At 49.7% G+C, this 23,637-nt stretch overlaps 2 protein-coding genes across 8 annotated transcripts in view; one reads left to right on the forward strand and one right to left on the reverse strand.

The window, feature by feature from the left end:
• FHIP1A (FHF complex subunit HOOK interacting protein 1A) overlaps positions 1 to 20,382 on the forward strand; it is a 264,110-nt gene extending 243,728 nt beyond the window's left edge. For 4 of the 5 annotated variants that reach the window (XM_082463305.1, XM_082463308.1, XM_082463306.1 and 1 more), the window contains 5 exons: positions 788 to 978; positions 4,808 to 6,067; positions 12,596 to 12,774; positions 13,043 to 13,181; positions 18,859 to 20,382. In XM_082463305.1, the coding sequence (XP_082319431.1) occupies positions 788 to 978; positions 4,808 to 6,067; positions 12,596 to 12,774; positions 13,043 to 13,181; positions 18,859 to 19,118 (2,029 nt within the window). In that variant the 3' untranslated portion in view covers positions 19,119 to 20,382. The remainder of the gene's footprint in view (positions 1 to 787; positions 979 to 4,807; positions 6,068 to 12,595; positions 12,775 to 13,042; positions 13,182 to 18,858) is intronic. The other variant, XM_082463307.1, reaches the window with a different exon arrangement.
• Positions 6,216 to 23,637, reverse strand: part of GATB (glutamyl-tRNA amidotransferase subunit B) — a 95,985-nt gene continuing 78,563 nt past the window's right edge. Inside the window, exons 14-15 of one of the 3 annotated variants that reach the window (XR_014264083.1) lie at positions 22,935 to 23,057; positions 10,046 to 10,346 (exon numbers count right to left, since the gene is read on the reverse strand). The gene's annotated coding sequence lies outside the window, so the exon portion shown is untranslated. Of the gene's footprint in view, positions 8,029 to 10,045; positions 10,347 to 22,934; positions 23,058 to 23,637 lie in introns of those variants that run through there. The other 2 variants (XR_014264081.1, XR_014264082.1) reach the window with 2 other exon arrangements.

A 23,637-nucleotide genomic window follows, 5' to 3' on the forward strand; every position in this document is an offset into this window, starting at 1 on the left:
CCTGAGGAGAACTGAAGGACACCTTCATGTCTGGACCACTGATTGCTTAGTGGGGTGGGGACATCCTCCCCCTGCCTTACACACACCCACCCTTTGGAACTGGGGATGGAGCACCTGTAGCACAATATGTTCTCGTGATCACCCGCGAGAATACGAGAGGAGGTTTGCACCATGACGGGTCCTTTGCCTTTTTGTGCAACTGCTGTCATTCAGTACCCACTCTGAGCCAGAGTTTCCGGGATCATGAGACAAAACTCTTGAAGGAGGTGCTTGCTCTGATAGCACATTATGTTGAGAAGGCTAACACCGAAATGATTGTGATTCTAGTAACAGTGCCTTAGTAGAAGGCTGTGAGCATAGTGGAGGGAGAGGGTAGTTCCATCTTGGAGTAGGAAGCCCAGAAGCCTTCCTGGAGAAGAGGACACTGAAGCCAGACTTTGCAGGATGACAAGGCATTTGTCAGGCAGGGGGAGGGGAAAGCACATTGCAGGGGACGGTTAGGGTAGGTGCAAAGGCCCGGAGGCACAGAGGGATAGCGGATCCGTTAAGAGATGGGGAAGTTTGTGGAGGTTAAATTGTGAAGGCCCTTAAATCCGCGTCAGAAGAAAGAAGCCCTTGACAAGTTTTAAGCACGGGAGTGAGCCCTGGGGGCTGGTAGGATGGCTGGGGTGAGAGTGGGGAGACGATGAACCAGCCCGGCTGTGACTGGTCCCGATCGTGGCTTAGGCGGTGGTGGACTGGGAACGGACCTGCAGACACTGAACGCTGGCCCTTTTTGGCTTTCCAGGTATCTGATCCCTTGCAATCACATGATGCTGAGTCAGAGGTGGGCTGTGAAGGAGAGAGACTGTTACTCTGTTTCTGCGGCCAAGCTGCTCGCCCTGACCCCCGTCTGCTGCTCCAGCGGGATCACCCTGACGCTTGGGAACCAAGAGAGGGATTATATTCTCTGGTCAAAGCGCACGCATGATAGTCCAGGTAGGAGTGTTACCGACCTGGGTGCTTGATTCTTTAATCAGTAGAAATTGAAGAGAGGCCAGGTGAGAAACTCAGGCAAGGCCTTATTGGGACTCGTGTTACAGCCCGAGGGAGGGAGAACAAGAGACGGCTTCCTTTGCTTGCTTCCCAAGGTGGGGTGAGCTGGTCCCTTAAGTGGGGTGAGGGGGGGGGCTGCCAATTGGTGGGTCAGGCCAGGGATCCTGCACAGGGCCCTGCTTTTGCCCCTGACACCTCAGAAGTGGCAGTTGGGTTTTGGCCTTTTTGCATCTTGTTGTTCATAGTTTGCCCCAACTGTGAATGCACGCAGTTATTTTTAGTCCCTTTTAGTTTCTTTGTATTCTGTTGCTGGAGGAGCCGAAGACATGTTTGTCCAGGTCCAGGCACTGCAGCGAAGGGTCCTAGGTCCCAGCCTGTCAGGGAAGGACCTCTTGAGTGATAATCTTTAAACAAAAGGATGCCAAATTCCATCTCTCCTTGAACGTGTCTGTCTCTAGGTAGACAGGGAGTGATGCAGTGAGTCCCATTTCTTTTATCACTGACTACCTGGGGGTCCTTTTCTGCTTTGTAAAGAGTTCTGGACATTTGGTAATCAGCGTTCCTTGACATGCCTAGCTCTTACTTACTCAGTGTTCCCAGACCTTTATTTTAACTAGGCTTCCTAGCGCCATCCTCAGAGTCCAGTATGAATAGTGTACCCGCGTGTCTTTTTAAACAAGATGGGGCTGAGGGTGTGGAGGTGGTTCTAGCTAAGACAGAATTAGCCCTTATTTTTATTTCCAAAGGGACCCATTTGTGGATGCTTTTGCCTGCCAATGATATATCATTTGAAAATGTGACATGTCTGATATGGCAAGAGTATATGATTCATTTGATTGACATCATGAGGGGTTTTTCATAAATACTTATTGTCCCAGAAGTCACAGTACCCTGTGGCGTTTGCCAGCCACAGCTGATCTTGTACAAGTAAAATTTAAATGGCCCCCCCGTGTCAACCGCGGCCCTCCCTCTGGCGGGCAACAAAGGGGCGTTTGTGTGTCTTTGGTGGTCAGAAGGCTGCTTCAGCTCAGGAGAGTCTGCCTATCCTGTGACCACTAGGAAATGGTCCCGGCCTCGTGCTGGCTTCCGTGTTTCCATCTATATTCTGATATCCCCCCCGGACAGTGTCCTTCTGTCCGCCCAGCTGTAGTCCTCTTCGGTAAAAAGTATTCTGTCTTGGGCTTCCCTGGTGGCGCGGTGGTTGAGAATCTGCCTGCCAATGCAGGGGACACGGGTTCGAGCCCTGGTCTGGGAAGATCCCACATGCCGCGGAGCAACTGGGCCCGTGAGCCACAACTACTGAGCCTGAGCGTCTGGAGCCTCTGCTCCTCAACAAGAGAGGCCACGATAGTGAGAGGCCCGTGCACCGCGATGAAGAGTGGCTCCCACTCGCTGCAACTGGAGAAAGCCCTCACACAGAAACGAAGCCCCAACACAGCCAAAAATTTAAAAAAAAAAAAAAATAATAATAATAAATAAATAATTTAAAAAAAAAAGTATTCTGTCTAAGAGCTGGGCTACTTGACTAAGAAAATATCAGCATATTTGGTATAAATGTAATTTTTAGAAGTTAAGGTTGTCTTAACGGATTCTTAGTTTTTAAATAAAGATACAGTGTATCATGGAAATTAATACTTTATGTGGCAGTGTAACAAGCTGTACTTTCAGTATCTTTTCCTGTTAGGTAAACTAGTATGCATATCTTACATTTTCCTACCCAATTGTCATTTTTAAACACGTATTTAAAAATTGATGTCTTTTTTATTTACTAAAAAAGTTGTTTTAAGAATGAGTCTGTGGCTGACCTTTCTGCAGAATTCAAATTTCAAGTTAAACGTATGATGGTTGAGTGCCTGCAACTCGCCACGTTCTTTCCCTGTGTTATCACATTTAATCCTCTGAAGACAGTATTCCCATTTTATAGATGAAGAAATAGACTCAGAGTGAGGGATTGACTTATTTAAGGTTACACAGTCGGTAGGTCCTCTGATTCCAAATTCCATTTCTTTCCACTCTCCTCTCTCTGAGGTTGCCTTATGGTGGCTAAGTGCCCTGATGGATAGGTGGTTACACAGGTAGATAGGTGGGTAGATAGATAATGTGATTTTTGTGCAGTAGTTAAGAGCTAGGATTCTGAATCTCGGCTCTGCTCCTTCCTTGGGCAGACTACTTGATCTTTCTAAGATTTTTTCCTCATCTGCTTTCCTCAAAGGGTTGTTCCAAGGATAAGTGATGTAGGACATACAAAGCTGTTAGAAAACTACCTAGTATGTAGTAAGTGCTAAATAAATATTATCAGTAGTCAAAGTGGATAAGAGGTAAACTTTTAACAGTAGAGCTGTAAAAAATGGATTATGTCCACGCTAACGACGTGAAAGTGTGTATTCTTAAAGGTTCACTTGTGGCCCAGTCACGTAGAGATTTAGACAATGAATAGGGTTGAAAGGTGTGGCATCGAACGAAAAAAGGAGAGAGGTTGACGTAAGACAGCTTTTGCTTGACTTCTGGCTCTGCCACTGACTCGTTGGGTGATCATTGTCTCTGAGCCTAAATTTCTTCATCTGTAAATGGAGAAAATAGTATCTCCATGTAGGGTTGTTGTGAGGATTAAATTAGATAGCACTGAGAAAGCACCTGCCATGTAGTAGATGTTTAAGAAATGGTAGAGTTTGTGTTTTCCCTTGTCTGAGTTCTTTTTTTTTTTTTTCCTAAAGAAAAATGTAAATTTAAATGCAGATGTTTCCATACCTATTTCAGTTACACGGTTGAGAGCTTTTAACATCAAAGGTAGTCAGGGTATCATTCTTAGGTTAAAAGGGCTATTTTGGGAGTGAATATGACTTTTTCTTAAGTCACTATTTGGTACATATAATTACCAATAATTCCCAGGAAGGCAGAATGAATTAAGAGGCTTTTCGAAAAACCCAGGGTTTTCTAGAGAAAATCTGTTTCCTAAATTCATGGATTATATAGGCTTTCCACTTTAGAGTCAAAGTAAAAATCTTTTTAATTGCCTACTCAGTGGCAGGTACCATATTGGATATATTACCTAACTTAATCCTCCTGTTACCGACCAGGGTTCTTGGCTTTACCCAATCAACAGAAGTTGACTAGAGGCCAGACAAGAAATTCAGGCGAGGCTTTATTGGGTCCCCTGCTGGAGCAGTGGGGGAGTGAGAGCAAACAACAGGTTCCCTTGCCTGCTCGATCCCTGAGTGGGGGCCGAGCTGGTTCCTTCTATGGGGTGAGGGTAGGGGTGTGTCCAGGGGTCAGGCGGGAGGGCTGGCTTAGGCGTTCCGCCCACCCGTTAGGTGGTGTTGTGTGCAGGGGGCACGCGCAGTACCCTGCTTTTGCTCCCGACACCCTGTTTTTGCTTCCGGCTCTTCAAAAGTGGCAGTTGGGTTTTTTGGTCTCTTTGAATCTCTTGGGTCCAGAATTTGCCCCAACTGCGCATGCACGCAGTTAGCTTTAGTCCCATACAGTCTCTTTGTATTTTGTTGCTTGAGGAGACGTGTGTCCAGGTGCAAGCATTGCAGCACTGCAGCAAAGGGCCCCAGGTCCCAGCCTATCTCACTCCCAACAACTTGAGAGGTTGCCTTCATTAGCTCACGTTTCTCTAAAGACTGATACCAAGTAACAGACTTCTGTTGGTGATGGCCAGTATCTGACCAGCCAGATTGGTTTTGTATCTTCTATGAGGATAGAGTCTCTATTCTTATTTTTCCTTATTAAAATCTAACTTTTTTTTGTTGTTTGGAAATCATTTAATCAGAAATTTTTAGAACCAAAGTAGCTGGTGGGACAAAGCCTTGGCAGCCCGATGAGTTGCATTCCCATCCATTGCCTGTGTCCCCCCGCCCGGTTCTGACTTGTGTGTCTCCCGGGGCAGGGCCCTCAGAGCAGCCGCCCCCAGAGGCGTTCTCGCCGTCGGCCTGCATCGTGGAGTACGGCAGAGCCTTGGACATCAGCTACCTGCAGTACCTCTGGGAGGCCCACACCAACATCCTCCGCTGCATAAGGGATTGCCACGTGTGGTCCGCCCTATACGATGGAGACTCCCCCGACCCCGAGGCGCTTTGCCCGGCTCTGCTGGGCCCGCCCGAGGAGAGGGCTCCCAGAGCCACCTACCCTGTGCTCAGGCTCCCGCAGCAGGTCCCGGGGACGACGGGGCCCCAGGTGGCTCCCGGAAAGGAGAAGAGCCACACGGAGCTGGAGTGGGATGACAGCTACGACGCCGGGATCTCCTCGGGGGTGGGCGGGGGCTGCCCTGGGCCGTATGAGGATGCAGAGAACTCGGGCCCCCCGGCCCCCGTGGATCCTCCCAGACACATCCAGGAGATGAAGAAGAACGCCATCCTGCTCTTCAAAGGGGCCTACATCGAAGAGTCCGACTTCCAGGACGACGTGATGGTGTACAGGTTGTGTGCTGAGAAGGATGCTGAGGACAGCAGCGGTTCACGGGAGGACGCCGCGAGGCCCCCAACCCAAGCCCAGACCCAGGTCCAGGGTCCCCCCGTGAGCAACGGCCCCCTGCCCGGCCCTCAGCCAGAGACAGATTCAGAGGAGGAACATGGTAGGGACGATTCGGACGTGTTTCACGGTGTGTCCAAGGAACCAGGAGGAGAGAACGAGCGTGAAGTCGCCCTAGAATCAAGCCCCGAGTTAGCGGCCCCCGCCCCCGAGGCAGAGCACGGCGCACGCCTGACAGTGACTAACCCCGAGGGTGAAGATTTCATTGCCCAGTATGACCAAATCATTAAAGAACTGGATTCCAGCACCGAGGGCTTGATGGAGCAGAATTTCTCCTCACCTGATCCCTTGCTTCCTACAAAGGAGCCGGAAGAGGAGGAAGATGAGAGCAAAGGAGAAGAGGAGGAGGGGAAGAAGGAAGCAGAAGGGGAGGAGGATGACTTTGACCCTTTCGTAGCTGAGGCTCCTGCCGCAGAGACCCAGCCGTCCCCGTTCGGAGCGAGAGATGAGGCTGCCTTTGCCCGTCACCGTCCCGCGAGGACTCAGAGCACCCCGTTCACAGGTGACGCTCTTAGATTGCTCTGTGGTTTCTGCTTTTGAAAGCGCTTGTACGTGTTGCACCAGGAGCGTGAGGTAGGTGCAGGTAAGGAGCGTTATCAGTTTACCTACCAGAGGGGTGGAATATTTTTGTAAGGAGCAGGGAGGGGTGGTTTTATTTTTATCTTATTCTGTCGTTTTTTTTTTTTCCCCCCAGCAAATTAGAGGTTGAATTTTGCCATTGAGTAACTTCCCTTGATTTGCCTTTGATAAAGTAGTAGGACTGACTAAACCACACAAGAAATCCAGTCTCGTTATTTAATAGCCTCATTTCCTCTAGCCTAATTTATTTTTCTCCTTAGCATTTGTTTTTATGTATAGTTAAAAAAAAGAAATTACAGTTTCCCCCACTGGCATGTGTGCTTCCTGAGGGCACAGGTGTTGGCTTGTTCTCTGCTCTATCCCTGGTGCTGAACAGTGGAGAGGGCACATAGCAGGTACTCAGAATACCCCTTGAATCAATGTGGCTGTGTACACACAGCAGTGGCCAGTGGGGTTAGGCGTGCCTTTGCCTGGGCCTGGGAGCTCATTTCAGTTAATCACAAAATCTGCATCCAAGAATAAGTAGAGTAGACCCACATAAACTCATCACTGTGCTAAAGAGTGGCTGCGTTCCAGTGATCAACCCCTAACAGCAGGTAGAAATCGCGGATGAGGCAAAGGGGTAGGATGGGGTATCAGGTAGGTGGATTGAGGTTAGGAATTATGATAGAATTATTATCATTAAATTATTACCCAAGTAAAATTGTTACTGAACTCAGGTTTGGCTGCTTGCTGCTTCAGAGCCAATACTTGTCGGTAGGAAAAGAAAGATTGCTTTATTCAGGAGGCCGGCAACCTGAGAAGAAGGTGGACTCGTGTCCAAAAGCCCATTCCCCACTGCCGATCAGGGGGCAAGAGCTTTTAAAGGGGAGCTTCAGGGGTGTATAGGCGGAGGGAGGGGGCTCCCTGCAGAAACAGCACAGTCAGCTCTGACAGTCTTCTTGAAATTCGTCACGCAGTGGTCTGATCAGCGTCGTCATCTCGATTGTTTTAAGTACACTTAGTCTTCAGTTCCAGGGTCGGTTTGTTCCCATTTCTCTGAGGCCAGTTCTTAGAATTGCGGCAGCTTATGTCAGGGATACAGTCAGGTCATCATGTAGTTACCTTCTTCCACCTGGTGGGGATTTCAGTATCTACAAAACAGCTCAAAGGATATGGCTCAGAATATTATCTACAGCCCTTGAGGAGGAACTAAAGGGCCTTGACTTTGTTTCATGGCTAGACTGTTATTATTTTGTCTTGCTTGACTATTTTCCTTTGCTTTTTTAGTTTCTCATTTCTCTGATTAAATTTATTCTTTGGCTAAAGTTTTTCTACAGGCAAGAGGCAGGTGGAGGACATGGAGGGGGTGGGGGAGGGGGTCTGTCCTGGGAAGGCCCCACAGGGTCCTGCTCTGTTACAAAATCTGAATCTGCACATCATGGTACAGAGGGACCTGGTACAGAGGGAGGGGTCCTCAGGCTCAGGGATAGCTGGGGTGGGGCCCCTGAATGGTGTTCAGTTAGAGGAGAGGGTCCTAAGGAGCCGACATCTCAGCAGGACGGACTGGCCTTGCAGTCACGCCTGTGGGGACTCCTGGCTCTGGCGCTTCCGGCCGTGTGGCCTTGGTGCCCTAACTCTGGGAGGAGCAAATGTGATCCTGGGCTGGGGTGGTGGGCCGTGTCATTACTGTTATCACAGGCAGCCTCCGGCAGCCTCAGCTGAGGCTTGTCCTTCCCCGGCCAGCAGGGGGCAGCTCGGTGGGCGGAGATCATGCTCCCACCTCCTTGGATCACCCAAAATACACGAAGTCACAGCATCTTCGGGTCCAGCCAGGTAGGCTTAACGTGATCTCAAGGAGCTCTTCCGCCCTCCTCCAACTTTTAGTCCTCTGTTTACGGATGCCTGAAAATGTATTTAAACAGGGAGAAAGCTTTTAATTCCACAATTAAAAGGCTGGAGGTTCTAGCGGAGATAACATTTCAGTGTGAATGGGTTTTCATTAAAATTCAGTCAGTCAATCATAAGTAAAAAGGATTAGATAATCTGGCTCTTCCCAATTCATAAGGGGAGAGGGAGGGGAGGGGGCGGGGGAGAGCTTGGTGGGAGGAAGAGGGCAGAGTAGCCTAGCTCAGTCCCAACTCTGCCCTAGGGCTGCCCCATTTACTCTCCCCCAGCAGGAATCCTAGCTTTGTCTGCAGTGTTCTCCAAGACATCAGGACTACCCACTGCTAATGAAGATTGTTCTTTAGAATGCCAGCCTATTCTTACAAAGGAGCTTCCTCCCTGGGCAATATGTAAATTGAGGAAAAAAAGTATAGCTTAGGGCAAAAAAAAAGAAAAAAAAAAAGCTAATACACTACCTATAAAATAACATCAATATTTTGAATATGATACATCTGAACACCGCCAAAACATAACCTGAGATTTGGATAAATATAGGTAATTTTAACTAAAACGCTGCCTGTTTCCTCCTTTGAAACTTGTACACAGCTTCTCTTTCCACGTTTGTGAACTTTGTAGTGTCCAAACTTCTGAGTTTGTTCTGCAGCATTTGGCTTAATTTCCCTCTCTCCATGGAATCCTGATTTCCGCTGAAATGAATTTGCTTCTCAGCAAAATCAAAGCATTCCATTTCATTTATCTAATTAATTTTATTTATTCATGAAGTCAGCAATCTTTTATTGATCCCCTAATAGTTGGCAGGTTCTGTGCTATGTACTAAGGACACAAAAATGAAGGGATTTGTAGACTTTCAGAGGAGACATCAACAAAGAACTATACTCTCTTACTGAGAAATGTGTTATTAGTCATTGTATCCAAATCCTATGGGAGCCCAGTGTGGGGAGTGGGAAAGGCTTCACAGAGGAGGGGCACAGTGAACAGAAGCTTCTGGGTAAAAGGAGCTGAGAATGACGTCCAGGCAGAGGAAACAACAGGCAAAGAAAAGGAGCCAGACAGCGATGGGGGTGACAAGGCATGGGTCTTGGGGGGCAGAGAGGAAGCCACAAAATTGGTTGATGCTGGCTCAGGAGGGCCTTTGGGCCACACTGAGGAATGGGGGCCTTGTGCTCCTGGCACTGAAGATGCCCTGGAATTATCAGAGTTGGCGAGTGATGTGACCAGATCCGTGTTTGGAAAGGCCAGCCTTGGAGAGTGGGGAGAGAGCACTGGAGTGAGGAGAGGTTGGTGCCGGGAAGATCAAAGTAAGAGACTTGTCATCGTATCAGGATTTGGAATGCACCAGTAATAAGTTTTCTAGGAACATTTTCACAGCTGTGCTCACATGGACGTGCTGAGATGTGTACACAAAGATGTTCCCTGCAGTGTTGTTTATAATAGAAAAAGACTAGAAATAACCTGTATGTCCACCAGTAGGGGACTGTTTTGCTAATGCAACACCCATGGCAACCAAGTATCTTGTGAATGAATGAGACAGTTCTGTGTGTGCTGATGTGGGACGGTCTCTGGGAGATATTGTGCAGTGGAAAAGCAAGGGGCTGAACAGTGTGCAGACAGTGTTGTCATTTTATCATTTGTTTTAAAAAAAATACCAGGAGATATACACACACACACACACACACACACACACACACACACACACACACACACACACACACACACACACACACACCCTGGGAGGCAAGATAGTGTGTTGGCTAAGAGTCCTGGCACTGGAAACAGATGGTCTGAATTAAAATTGTGACTCCATTTACTAACTGTGCACTTGGCATTCTGGTCATCTTTAAATGTGGATAAATAATAAGCACACTTTGTAGGGTTGCTGTGAATACTTAAGTTGATACTTTAAGAGTGCTTAGAACACTGCCTGGCACATAATAAGTGATTAATGTTTTGAATGATAATTCAGTTATTAGTACTTATTACATATGTGAAACATTTCTGGAAGAATACACTTGGATCTGTTAACATGGGTTGCCTCCAGGGAGGAGGCCTGTTCTTTATTTTATATTCCTATACTGCTTGAAGCAGAAACATTTTTAATCATTTTAGTCTTTATTAAAATAGAAAAACCGTTGCTGAAGTCCAGACAAGAAATGAGGAGCTCTGGCGTCAGGCAGTTCTGGCAGGGGAGGTGGCGGCGGTCCGTGTTTGGGAGACGTTCCAGGGTGGACTCCGCAGAGCTGAGGCGCAGAGTGATGGCAGCTCCCCTTGGAGTCTGGGAGCCGGGGTGGGGGGCCACTGAGGCAGGGAAAAGAGGGCTTGAGGGGAGAGAAGGAAACGGCATAGTATTAGTTGTTCTGAAAATTCAGTATTTTATGGGTGCGGAATTTATCTGTCTTCCTGGAAGAAAAGGGGAAAAAATACACCCTCCATCCCCCCCCCCAACCTGTGGCTTTCTGAATTGTAGCTGAGTTTTCTCGTTTTCAGCTGCTTGCCAGTTTCCCCTAGCAACTGCATTTTGCTAAGGAGGTTTTTTTTTTTAAGTGCTAGAAAGCAACTAAGAATAAAACAGGAACTTGAAAGTGTTTAATATATGTTCCTTACTGCACATGCCTAAGAAGCTGTAGTTAATGTTGTTAGTGGATTATAATGACAATCTGCGGACCTTGACCTAATATTCTGTCGTTCAAGTGAGACAGTGATGACCCTGACTCTCGCAGGGCGCGGGGGGCAGGCTGGGTTTTTTCCTCCCTCTCAGTAGCGATGGACTGTAGACTCTCTCCCCTGCCGCTGCACCGTGCAGCTTTCGTGTTGGTAGGATGGCCAGGTGAGGCCAGCTCTAGCCTGGGCCTATGGCAGAGAAGCTGAGGGCTCCACTAAGGAGACAGGTTTTATAGGAGACTCTTCCCACCCAAGTATCACCTGATTCACCTGTCTCTGCTCCTCTGGAAGGAAATAGATGCTGAGCCCCAGGGACTGCTTGGAAAGCCCGGGTCTGGGATGGAGGAGTGAGGACAGCGGCAGCCTTCCCCTGTCTGCCTGGAAGACTGGAATTAAGAAGAGCTACCGGTGACATTTTCGGGGTTCTTGATGGAACCCCATCAAGTTGCTTTCAAAATGGGGTTCCAGTCCAGAGTTTCTGAATGTGTTTGGCAAACTCTCCCAGTTTTGTAAGCAAGGGCTCTCTATTCAAAGAATTCATTGAGCTCCTGTGTCATGGCAAGTGACTCAGGAGCTCTGCCCCCCACCCCCAAGGATGGGGAAGTTGGGGCTAATCTCAGCACACAAAGAAAAAGTGTCTCTTCTGAGTTCCGAGGCCCCTTAGAAGACATCCTCTGTGCTTGTGGCACCGGGAATATTGCCATTATCCTGTTACTTGCCGGTGTGGTTTGCTGTTCCCATTTCTCACAGACAGCTTCTGCTTTCTTACAAAGGGTTTACCCTCTTCCGCTACCAAGGCTTCTGAATGAAGCATCTTGTGATGAAGTATGTTTTTGTTAAACTCATATTAATGTTGGTGGAATCTTCATAAGGCATGTTTATTTATCAAGGGTTATGTGCTTTTGTCATAAATATGCCATCGTTTAGTGACATCATCAATAGCTCCACTGGGGGAAATAGAAGTTTCTCATTGATTTTGTTTAATGGACCACTTTTATGGTGAAAATGGAAAACATCTTCAAGTAGTTTTATTAATGCCAGATTTATTGTCTGGATTTTCCCTGTCTTCAGTGAACTCAAACAGAAAGCATATTATTTTTCTAGTGACCCAGATTAGTCACAGTTTCTTTTTGCCTATTGTTTTTTTACAAACTGCTTTTATAGTGATAGGGATTTTCTTGTTTAAGGAACCTAGGACACACCAAACTCCAGCTCCCCAAACTGAGTCCCTTCCCTCTCCCTCACCCCCACCTCCCCCTGAAAATTAAAGCGTGGCTGTAAAATTACAGCCAAGCCCACCTTTACCTCTCATCTTCTTTTCTTTTGGTTCTTCCACATTGTGACACTGACAAGACAGAGTGTTTCTCAGGTGCTTTTGGGGGATAGACAGTCCCCCGTTCACAGTGCTGCTGTTTGGTAAACATAGTTGTATGTGTTTGCTATTCTTTAACGACACGAAGATTTTTTTGTTACTAAAACTTTTGATGGCCTCTAATGTTTGCATGACGCCCTACAGCACGCAGCGTCATGGGATGATGAACGCCATGTTTTTGAGCACTGGCAGCCCCAGGAGATACAGAAATAGTATGAAAAGTATATTTTGATTTTAAAAATTAAATTATTGGTCATCTGGTTTTTTTAAAGGTCTATGATAATTTTCAAAGTATTAAAACTGCTCTGGGAGTCAAAATACTAGCCACCACGCCCGTGTTTCTGCTTTCTTTTTGTGGCGGTGGTGTGTTTTGTGGTTTGGTTTTGAGGCAGGAGGCGACCTGCCTGCGTCGGCTGCACTTGTCTGAATTTGTTTCGCACCCGGTGGCCCTGGGGTGGCTCCGGCGGCTCCTCGGTTTTCGGGAGAGGTGGCCCGTGCCCCCAGCCGGCCCTGAAGCCTCGTGTCCTTCCACAGGCCCGTTCATCAGTGTGGTCCTGTCCAAGCTGGAGAACATGCTGGAGAACTCGCTGCACGTGAATTTGCTGCTCATCGGCATCGTCACGCAGCTGGCCAGCTACCCGCAGCCCCTCTTGCGCTCCTTCCTGCTCAACACGAATATGGTCTTCCAGCCCAGCGTGCGCTCCCTCTACCAGGTACCGCCCCGCCCCACCCCATTCTCATTCATTTGCTCTCCTGCCCCTTCTGTTACCTGTTACGCTGGTTGTGTTGATTTTTCTAGACAAACTGCGAAGCTTTAGAGGCTTCGTTTGGTTTGATGTTTCGAGAGGGCCCTCCCCAGAAGACCCAGGCACTTAAAGCCCTGTCATTCCTGCGGCGGGGCCTCTGCCTGACAGATGTCCTGATAACCCAGGGTGCAACTCTGTGCTGAAGCGTTCGCGTCATTAGTGCTGGTTTTGACAGGTCCTCGCGTCTGTGAAGAACAAGATTGAGCAGTTCGCCTCTGCGGAGACAGACTTCCCGGGCCTCCTCATCCAAGCCCAGCAGTACCTGCTCTTCCGCGTGGACCTGTCCGACCCGAGCCCTGAGGCACCCACCAAAGGTCAGCCGCTCGTCCCTCGCCCCAGCTTCCCAACCTGGAGTCACAGGTGCTGCCTCAGCTCCTGGACCCTGAAAGCATCTAAATAGATTTCCTTTGTTAAGCAGCAGGGAGGAGCCTCCTCTGAGCGTCCTTAAACCCAAAGGAAAGTCTACCCTGCCCGCACCCGGCCCGGTCCCAGTTTGGAGGGTCTAGCGGGGCATTTGTTTTCCTAACCGAGAGTGGTGTAGGGCAGGAGTGAGGTGGGGACACCCTGCCCGCACCCGGCCCGGTCCCAGTTTGGAGGGTCTAGCGGGGCATTTGTTTTCCTAACCGAGAGTGGTGTAGGGCAGCAGTGAGGTGGGGACAGCCGCTAGAATAAATAACTTAGCACGTGTGGGCCAGAAGGAAGCATTATGTGCACACCCTGAGCCAGTTTTTGGCCGGTCCTACCCTAAGGAGGGCATCCGTTCTCTTTATTATGTTTTCAGATACTCTCGGGCCCCAAATGAATGTGCTTTAGGGCTCTGGAAGGTAAAAACCATTCCCTTGGAGCAAGAGAAGTAAAGTTTATGCACACCTTAGCCCTCCTGCGAGCGCCTTCCATCGGCTCAGGAGGCCTGGCCAAGTGGGCGGGGAGGGTGGGGGTGGCCGCCGACCGGAGCCTGAGGGCCCTGCCGGCGGCCAGGCCTGGGGAGAGGGCTGCCTGGCCTCGAGTGGGCTCTGCTGGCGCAGGTTTGACGCCAGCTGTCTCCTGAGCTGTGGCCTCAGCCTTGGTGAGAGGGCAGGCCAGGGAACGGCCCACATGGCGCTGGCTTTCGCTCATCTCCCCTGGACAAGCCAGGCTTCTTTGTGGCAGGTGAACAGTGGAGAGAGCAGGGCTCTTGGTCCGGGGCTAAAGCATGTGATTGGGAACACGATTTGGAGTGAGAGGCAGAAATGTAACTCAGGGCAGTGTTAAACCTTTGAGGGAAGCTGAAAAAACCCCAGCCCTGTGAAGGCATGACCTTGCCTCTGTGTAGCTGTTTGATCTCGGTCACTTGGCCTCACTGGGCCTCGTGCTCCTCGACTTTTTTTTTTTAATTTTAATTTAATTTTTATTTATTTATTTTTGGCTGCATTGGGTCTTCACTGCTGTGCGCGGACTTCCTCTAGTTGCATCGAGCGGGGGCTACCCTTCGTTGCAGTGCGCGGGCTTCTCATTCGGCGGCTTCTCTTGTCACAGAGCACGGGCTCTAGGTGCGTGGGCTTCAGTAGTTGTGGTGCACGGGCTTAGTTGCTCCGCGGCATGTGGGATCTTCCCGGACCAGGGCTCGAACCTGTGTCCCCTGCATTGGCAGGCGGATTCTTAACCACTGCACCACCAGGCAAATCCCTCCTCGACTCTTAAGTGAAGGGTTTGTCTTCCATCTCTCAAGTCCTTTCTGGCTGTAGGACTCGGGGTGTGAAGGGCATTAGGACACCGCAAGGCACACTTTGAAAGAAAGGGGGGCCCCTGTGCCAGTGGTGAAATGAGGGGCAGCTTCTAGCCTTGGCCCTGCATGAGAGCAGGCGGGCCATCTCTGGAAGGGAGGAGCGCCCACGCCTGTGGGAAGGTGGCCTGCGGGCCCCACGTGGCCTCTCCTAGCCCCGTGGACAGTCGGCCTGTTGGCTTGTCCCTCCTGAGCAGGGGCACGCTGCGTGACTCACCCTGCGAGAGGCGCATAACAGACCACCGCAAAAGCTCAGGGGCTCAAGACAAAGCCGTCACACGTGCTCGTGGGTCTGTGTGGTTGCCCGGGTGATCTGCTGGTCCGGGCGGGCGTGGCTGATGCACGCAGGACTCTCTCGGCGGCTGCCGTCAGCGGGCGGCTGGGCATCTGGGATGGCCCGGCTCACGGGGGTGGCTGCTGGCCGTGGTGATGGGGGTCCGTGTTTCTCGTCATCCAGCAGGTTAGCCCTGGCTTGGCAGCTTCATGGCTGTAGGGTTGCAAGAGTGAGAGCAGGAGCACACGCAGTCTCTTGAGGCACCAGCTCGGGACGCCACCGGGTCGATTCTGCTGTATTCTGTTGGCCAAGCCACTGGGTCAGCCCAGGTGCAGGAGTGGAGCAGACCCCCGCCTCTTGATGGGAAGAGCTGCAAGGGATTATGGCAGTTCTTGCAGTCTTCCAGACAGAAGGTGACTTGAGTCTCCCCACACTGCACTCTGGGCTTGGTCTTCACTTGTATCTTGCAGTTTGTAAAGTGCTTTCCCAGACAGTTTTACTTTTCAAACAGCACTGTGCAATGGGCAAGAAAGGTACTGTTAGCTTCATTTGCATAGAAGGAAGCTGAAGTTAGAGGCCCGGGTGGTCAGCCAGGATCACTAAGCTCGGGTGCCTACACACCCTGACCAGCCTCCTTGACTTACACTTGACTTACACGGGTGAGCGTGCCTTGTGCTCTGTCCTGGCCTCAGACTGATGGTTGCGGCTGCCAGATGCGTGCCCAGGGGGATCTTGTTCCCACTGCGTAAGGTTGTCAATTAGGCAGCTGTGGCGGATGATTTCCAAGGTCTGTGACTCTCAGGGGACATTGACTTGTAGGAAGCTACTCTCGGGATAGAAGGTTTCTGCTTGATGGAATTTTTCAGATTAACCTCCTAACTTCGTTGAGGTTAGCAAAGTGACACCCTCCCCTCAACTTCAAAAATCTCTCAACTCACAGAATGACAAAGGTCTCCGTCCCCTTGTACAAAGCTGAAGCCTCGCGTGTGATGTGATTGCCTATAAATGAGATGAATCTAGGAGCCCTATTCTCACCGGGACGCAGAGCCATGAGTGATTAGAATCCTGTAAGAGGCCACATACTGGGGTGTCCATGTCCGTGTGCTGTGCACCTTGTCTGATGCCGCTGACAGGGAGGTGAGGGGTAACGGATTTCTCTCCTAACTTCTCAAGTCTTCCCAGTAGTATCTTGAAAACCCTTTGTTGTGGCTTTTCAGACCCAGGGCAACATTTCAGGAAACCACTCCCAGTTCTGACGTTTACTTATACTTCCCTCCTCCCTGCCTCCCCTCCGAGTGCTGCACCCGTGCCCTGGGCCCTTTTACGAGGGGCGCCCGCAGCCCGAGCTGCTCCATCACGCAGGCCCTGGTAAACCAGCCTCCTAACGCTTCCAACAGAAGTAGAAGTCCGGGTGGACTTCCTGTGCCCCTGTCACATTGCCACCCTTGAGACTATTGGTCTCTGAGGCTCAGCTACTTGCCAGTCTTTTCATTTTCCCCTCAAGCCACAGAGGTGGTATTTTCTAGTATTTACCTGTATTCAGAGTCCTTTCACTGATCTCTGGTTCTAGAAGGGGGCCAGGTAGGTATTATCCCCATCTTGTGGAAAAGGAAACTGAGACGTTATATGATTAGCTAGTTGCCAGGTAGGGACCATAACTCGGGTCTCCTTGTCTTTGAGTTGAGTCTGACTCACGGAAGGGCCAGTCCCACACTGACGGGACAGAACCACCGCCAGGACTTCCCTGCTGGCCCTCCGTCTCCCTCCCTGGGCGCCCGCCTGCCTTCATTAGCGAAGACAGTGTTGATTCTTAGATTCAAGCTGGGTAAATGAGCCTAAGCGATGACACTTTTTAAATTCATGGATCGAGCTGGATAAATGATCCACAAAAGCCCTTTTGGGGGAAAAGAGGAGTGAATTTGAAAGAGAAAGACGGAGATGAGGAAATGAACCAGCTCCAGGAAGATCAGGTATAGGGAGGACCTGACGTTGGTCGGTCCCTTCCCTCGTTCATTCAGCAGATGTTTATTAGCTTCCTCTGTGGATGAGGAAGTGTGTTAGGGGCCACGAAGGACACATCGCTTCGGGGCTCAGCTCTCAGAAACCTGAAAGCCTGGTAGAGGAGAAAGAACATAAACAGCAACACAAGTCTGAAGGGCACTGCAAGCCCCTGTTGGTAAATAAAATGAGTGGGAGGCTAGAGCAGGGGATCGCTTCCAGGGCAGGAAACGGGAGCGGTCTGTAAAGTCAGTGACGGCTGAATTGACGGTGGTGTGATGGCTGACGCTTACCAAGAGGTCCTTGTGTACATTACACCTATTGACTCACTTAATCCTTACAGCCGTGAGATTTTGACAGATGAGGACATTAAAACACAGAGAGGTAAAGCAACTTGCCTGATGTCGCTCAGCCAGTAAGTGGCAGAGTCTAAGCCTGGTGAGGTTTAGGTGTGCAGACACAGGCAAGGGAATGCCAGGTGGGGGAACCAGCACGAGCAGCGTGGCTCTGGGGCTGGTGCCCGGAGTGTCCCATCCCCCGCGGCATCAGCCCAGCTTCCTGGGTGAGCCTCGCCGGGCCCTTTGGAGAGCCGGGTGCTGCAGTGCTGGAGGGCTGGGGTGGAGGTACTCAGGCCTGGTCCCCCAAGGCTGGCAGTGTCCTCAGGGAGGTCAACACTTTCGTCCTCACTCTGTTGTCAAGACATATTGTGAGTTTCTGCTGAAAGGTAGCAGCAGATTCTCAACAACTTCTCCAGTTCTTTATGGCATGAACTGTGATAAGCTTTAATCTAAAAGGATATTTAAAGCAGTAAAGCGGAAGTTGTTTTTTTTTTTTTAACACTAAAGACGATAGTAGTGAGATGTGGAAAGCGCTATAAATGTCAAGAATTTTTAGTACCACAGTTAAGCGACACTCTGAGAAGAGTGTTGAAAAATGGGACTGAATTCTAAAAAGCAGCCAAAATAATGAAGAGCTTGAATATAATGATTTATAAGGAGTAATGAGTCGGTTTGAGTCGGGGGCAGAAGGCATAAATAATTCCCGTCAATGTGAAGGCCGGAGAGCTTCAGGAATTAAATAGTTGGGAAAGTTGAACCATTTTAATTGGTAAAACTGATTTGATATGAAAATGCAAATCACTTGGGTATGTTGAAGTTTGGTTCATATCATCTTAGACCTACATTTTTGAAACTGAAATCGAAACTCCTGGAAACCTTCCTTGAAGGGAAGGTCCAAGCCACTTGCTGCCACGAGCTGCCCACGGCGGTGGGAAGTTCCCAGTCTGGTCTTATCAGCACCCAGCTTCCTCTCCGTTATTTCCAGCCTTTAAAAGCCTTCTTCCATTCTATTCTCCACAAAGGCTGGAAGTCCTGGCCAGAAGGGGCTGGGGGTCAGCAGGGAGCCCAGGAGGCTGGAGCCCGGGCTGCGGACAGCAGGGCGTGGTGTGTGTAACCCAGGCGGCCTCCTGCAGCTCTGCCGGGTGGTCAGGGCTCAGCTGGCAAAGGACGGATGGTCACCCCGACCCTGGGAGGCCGGGAGAGCGGGTGGGGCCCCTGGACGCCCCTAAATAACCATCGCAGTGACCTGTGTCCTCACTTGGTTGATGCGGCCGCAGGACGTGCCTTTTTCCTTCTCCCCCCTCGCCACGCCCTGGGCGGGGAGGGTTCTTGATAAACCTATATTCTTGCCACAGTTTCTACATGAAGGTCCTCCTACAGGATTTGGGATCAAACTCTTATGTCACATGCCCAGTGCTGGAGCTGATCTGGGCAGATCCGTGTGTCTCAGAGTGGAGTGAGGTGGGGGGGGGGACTGGGGGCCATGTCTTGAGACTCCAGTCAGAGCGGGAGCTGAGCCCGCACGAGACACTCCACTCCACACCCCGCAGCACACACACTTCATTTAAAGGGTGGGCGGGAAGGGCTCTGGAGGATCACCATGGCCGTCTTCCTTCTAGTTTCAGATCCCGTTCAGGACGCCTCCAGGACAGGGAGCGGCAGGAGTTTCCTGGATGGCCCCCCACGAGTGCTTCAGCCCTTCCTGACGAACAGAGCCAAGGCGGCCGGGGCGCCCCCCAGCCTGCCCCCGCCCGTGCGGGACGCCATGCTGGCGGCCGCCCTCTTCCCCGAGTTCCTGAAGGAGCTGGCTGCCTTGGCCCAGGAACACTCCATTCTCTGCTGCAAGATCCTGGGCGACTCGGATGACAGCCACTGTTAGCTTTTTCTTTTCAAATAGAGGTTCTTGTTTTTTTAAGGTTTTAGTGTCTTGACTGAACGTTAAATGCAAAGCTGCTTACAGACACCTCTACTTTGAGACTTCCTGACGATACTTGATACGTGGGGAGGGGGGTTTTCTGTGCACCTCGTCTCCCCAGCCGGATCTTCCCACCTTGTACCCCCTAGAATCTAAGTCTTAGCTCAGTTTTTCCTCCTCAGAGTTCTTGGTCCTTATTCTCCCATCCCTCGGAGTCACTCAGCTTGCAGCTTAGATCACACCCAGCGAACACCAGGAGTCAGTGATTTCTGGAGGTGCCCACCTCAGAAGGCTGGCCCTTCAACAGCACGCAAGAACGCACACCTGCCCCTGTGGCCTTCTGCGTCGTGGCTTCCGTCTTCTAAAGAGAAGAATAAAGATGGAGCCCTTCTTGCCTCCGTCACACAAACACACAGCATCCGTCCCTTTGCATTTTACTTCCAAGACTTGTATTCCGCCCAACACGTGTTGCCTTAGAGTGCAGGCAAATCCACTGGTCTCAGCTCTCTGCCTGCGAAGTCAGATGTAGTTGGAGAGAATTTGGAATGCAGGGAAATGTTCTTGTTGCTCGAGGGCTTTCTCTGCTCAGTATATCACTACCTAAACACTGAAAATAGCCTTATTTTAGTAAGATTTGCACAAAATGAACTATGCCTATGCAAAATGTTACTTTGGCTTTTAGGACTTTGATCAGTGTGATGAACAAAGCGTGGTATATGCTTATGTAAGAAGACAACCATCATTATTTTTTTAAGTGTTTTATGAAAAACAAACTGATTCATCTGTGAAACTGTCTATCTCATAGTGGGTTTTTTTGGAGGGGTATGGTGTGGGGGAAAGGATAAAAGTAAACTAAATACAATCTGTACAAACCTTGGTAATTGTTTTAAAATCTGTTTGCTTTTTCTAATATGTTGCACTTTGTAGAGAAACAGGAACTGTACAGCCACTTAGGGAACCAGGATGTAAAGGCAAACAGGTCGCGGGGAGCCCCGCCAAGCCAAGTGCCTGCTGGGGCCTCACTCCACACAGAAACGCTGCCTTCTGAGTAATGGGGTTCATTAGGAGGCCCCACCGTGATGTATTAGTGCCTCTCTGCTCTGCAGCCTGCTCTGCCAGGTGTAATTATACTTAGAGCCATGGTCTCCTACCACAGAGAGAGGGGCAAATGCACAAAATAATTGTGGGCTAAAAAAGAATGAGACAATAAAAGACTGATATTCATGGATATTAGATTCCACTCTCCTGTACTGTGGGCAGGTGAGAAGCACATAAGCAGGATGGACCCCACCCCCCACCTCCGCCCCGTTTGGAAGGAAATTGGAGGCTCTGGGTCTCTCTCTTCTTTCTGCGGGCATCTTGCTGAGCCCCGGGGGCAGTCACAGGGCTGGTGGTGGTGCCTCAGGAGCACTGGTTTGGTTTTAATCAGGCCCTAGTACAGGAGGGGCGTGGAGGGGAGAAGCACATCTGAGATGCTGCAGAGCCGAGGCTGCCTTTTGTGTTTCAGGAATCTTGAAGCGAGTGAGCCAGTCCTGGAATGAAGCCTCAGGAGCTCTGGCCGGGGCTGGGTGGCTCTCAGGAGCCCAGCTTCGCGGTGCTTCCAAGTCTAGGCAAGGAACCAAAGATAGTAATTCGTTGTACATTTCTGACTTCAAACTTGTCTTGAAAGATGGTTTGCCCGGCTGCGGTGCAGCAGCCAGAATGTACGAGGCCCAGCGGACTGGCCTGCTCTTGGCTTCCCGACATCCACTTGTATTTGCATAAGTGTCTCTACTGGAAAAGTCCGTGGCTCAGAGACCGAGAGAGAGGAGCAGAAGATGAGTTTCAGCTGTACTGTATTGTCCTCCAACTTTGTTTTGCACAAGTATTATTTATCTCCCAGTTTGGACTCACCAGGTATATAAGATGCTAAAGTCACGTCTGAGAGCCATATTCTTCAGCTTTCTGGTCTGATTTCCACGACTCTCCATTATCTGGTGATGGTGTCGATTCTTCTCCTTGAGTCCATGTTGCTCTATTATAGAAAACCACAGTCCCCTTTGTGGAAGGCATCATCTGGGCAAGAGTATTTTTTTAAGTAGGTACTTTAAAAATAAGTAGATTTGCTTTAAAGGAGGACAGAGATGACCGGTGTGGGGTGAGAGGCAGGAAAATTCACTAACTCACTCCCATGGTGGGGTGCTGGTAGCAAACCCACATGACAACCCAATCTATTTGGAGGTGGACACCGGTTCAGGTTTCTGAAACCACTGCAGCCCTCCACCAGAGTATTGAGTCCAGGGTTTCTCAAAATGAAGTCAGAAAATGGATCTGGAAATATATTCTAGGGAACTGGTGAACCCATGCAGTTGAGGGGAACAGCCAGGTGGGTTAAGGATGGTTCGGGGGTGGTGTGGACATGCGAGAGGGAACACAGCAGAAACCGGAAGCTAAAATAGGAGAAGAACACATCCTGGGGGGTTTGGAGGAATGAACATTGATCTAGGCAGATAGGAAGATACTGAACAGCAGGGGGTGGCGCTGGGAATTCCTTGATGGGAAAAATCTCGGTAATGAAGTAGAATATTCTAGTCATAAAGTAATAGGTGACACCCTTAGAAATCTCTTTTGCAATGAGTTTGGGGAAGGATTTTGAACGATACTTGGCATGCTTTAAAATGTGCCAGTGCGTGGATGCTTTTGCATGCGACAGGCCCCCAGGACTCAGTGGACACGGGCTTTGGTGCAGCCCCTGAGGTTGGCGTCGCTGTGTCGAGCCTGGTGGCCCCGGGCAGCAGAGGTGAGTCACCGGTTCCTGGCGCATCACATCCTTCACCTTGATTCATAACTCAGAGTCTGACGTAAAGTTCTAGGTGGAGTGGATTTTGTGGTTCAAAATATAGGAGAGCACTGGGATACTTAAAATTGATTTTTGGAAGTGGCCAAATGTTTAAAAACGTTTGTTTTTAAAATTTTAAAGCGATTCCAGGTCGAGTTTAGCCTAAAATACAGTTTTATGGAGTAAATTACAGATTCCCAGACATGAAATGGGAATGCTGGAGTAACCAATCAGAGAGGTGGTTTTATTAGTAGGTACTTCCTTTCCTTCCCCGGTGCTGAGAGGAATTGTCAAATGGTCCCCATTTGACTTAGTAAAATACTTTGACGGGCTGGGGTTGGAATCGATGTCTCTGTCACATGTAGGGAGGACGCATTCACTTCTTCCGCAGGTCCTCAGGGGTACCTTTTCCTCATCAAGTGGCTTTTACTTAGGTCTGACGCAGTTGTTGATTTTCAATCCATTAAGACACCCAGGGGTCCAGGGTGTTGTCAGGAGAGCATCCTCTTATGAGTAGAATCTAGAGACAGGATACGTGACTGTTCAGGTTACCTGTTCATTTTGGGCAGCCCATGGTACTCGGGGTTGAAAGTCGTTTTTGATGTCTCTGAATCAGCCTGGTTGCCAGGGTCAGTGTGGGTGGGTTTCCAGCTGTGTTCAGAGGTTTGGGGTTGTGGGTAGGCTGCCCGTTCTGAACGTGGGTCAGTGTGCCTGGGCTGCTCTCCTTGGGAAGTGCGGCCCCGGCGGGGGTGGGATGTGTCACCGGTGTGACGGTGAATGTCTGCAGCGCACGCCCAGCTCTCACCCAGGGATGGGTCAATGTAATTGCTAACTACCAGCCGTGTATTTACTGAAATGGCTGGCACGCTTGGCCATTTTTATGCAACACTTTATTGCGGGACAGCTATTACTGCATGTGCTACTTCGAGTCACTGGCTAGGCCGGGGTAATTTGTGGCTCACCTCGCGTCCCAGCCAGCCTTGCGGTATTAGCTCTTCCTGAACAGCAGCCCTCTGTAGCTGAGGCCACAACGCTTTAAGTCGTTAAGAAGATATTCTCGGCCCCTTCTCGCTTCAGCCATCAGACTGTAAATCACACAACACTCATTCTCCATCAGATAACAGCTTATGACAGAACACTGTCAAACCGGTTTATACTCCATTCTTAAATCACATCACGGAGGAAACATTTTAAGAAAATGGAGTTGATTTTTTTTTTCCTTTTTGAATGACCATCATAAACCTAACGCCTTAGAAAGAGCTCTCAAAAGACTAAGAATTGTTTTCGGGATAATTTTGCCTCAGTAAATCCTCTCTATGTTCAGGCGTTTATTAGGCCATTACTTGTTTTGGAGGACAGATCATCCTGGCAGCTCATTAACTGGATAAACAGGGGCTTCAGTGAAAGATTTTCGCTGAGGCTTTGTAGGGACCAGAGGGACAGGGGCAAAGTTCTTCGGCCTCTGCACTTGGAATCCTAAGACAGGGGCCGATTTTAGCTGGGAATGCCCCTCCCTGTCCAGTCATCATTGTGAATTTTGTTCCTGTCACCCACACAAGGAACAAGGCCGCCAGTAGGGTCTGCCCGCATGCGTTCCATACATATTTCAGGCATCTTTGGGGAACCTTAGATTTACTGTGTGCTTTCCGAACCTGACAAGGGTTA

This window comes from Balaenoptera physalus (genome assembly GCF_965194825.1).
Source record: "Balaenoptera physalus genome assembly, chromosome: 5".
NCBI lineage: Eukaryota > Metazoa > Chordata > Mammalia > Artiodactyla > Balaenopteridae > Balaenoptera > Balaenoptera physalus.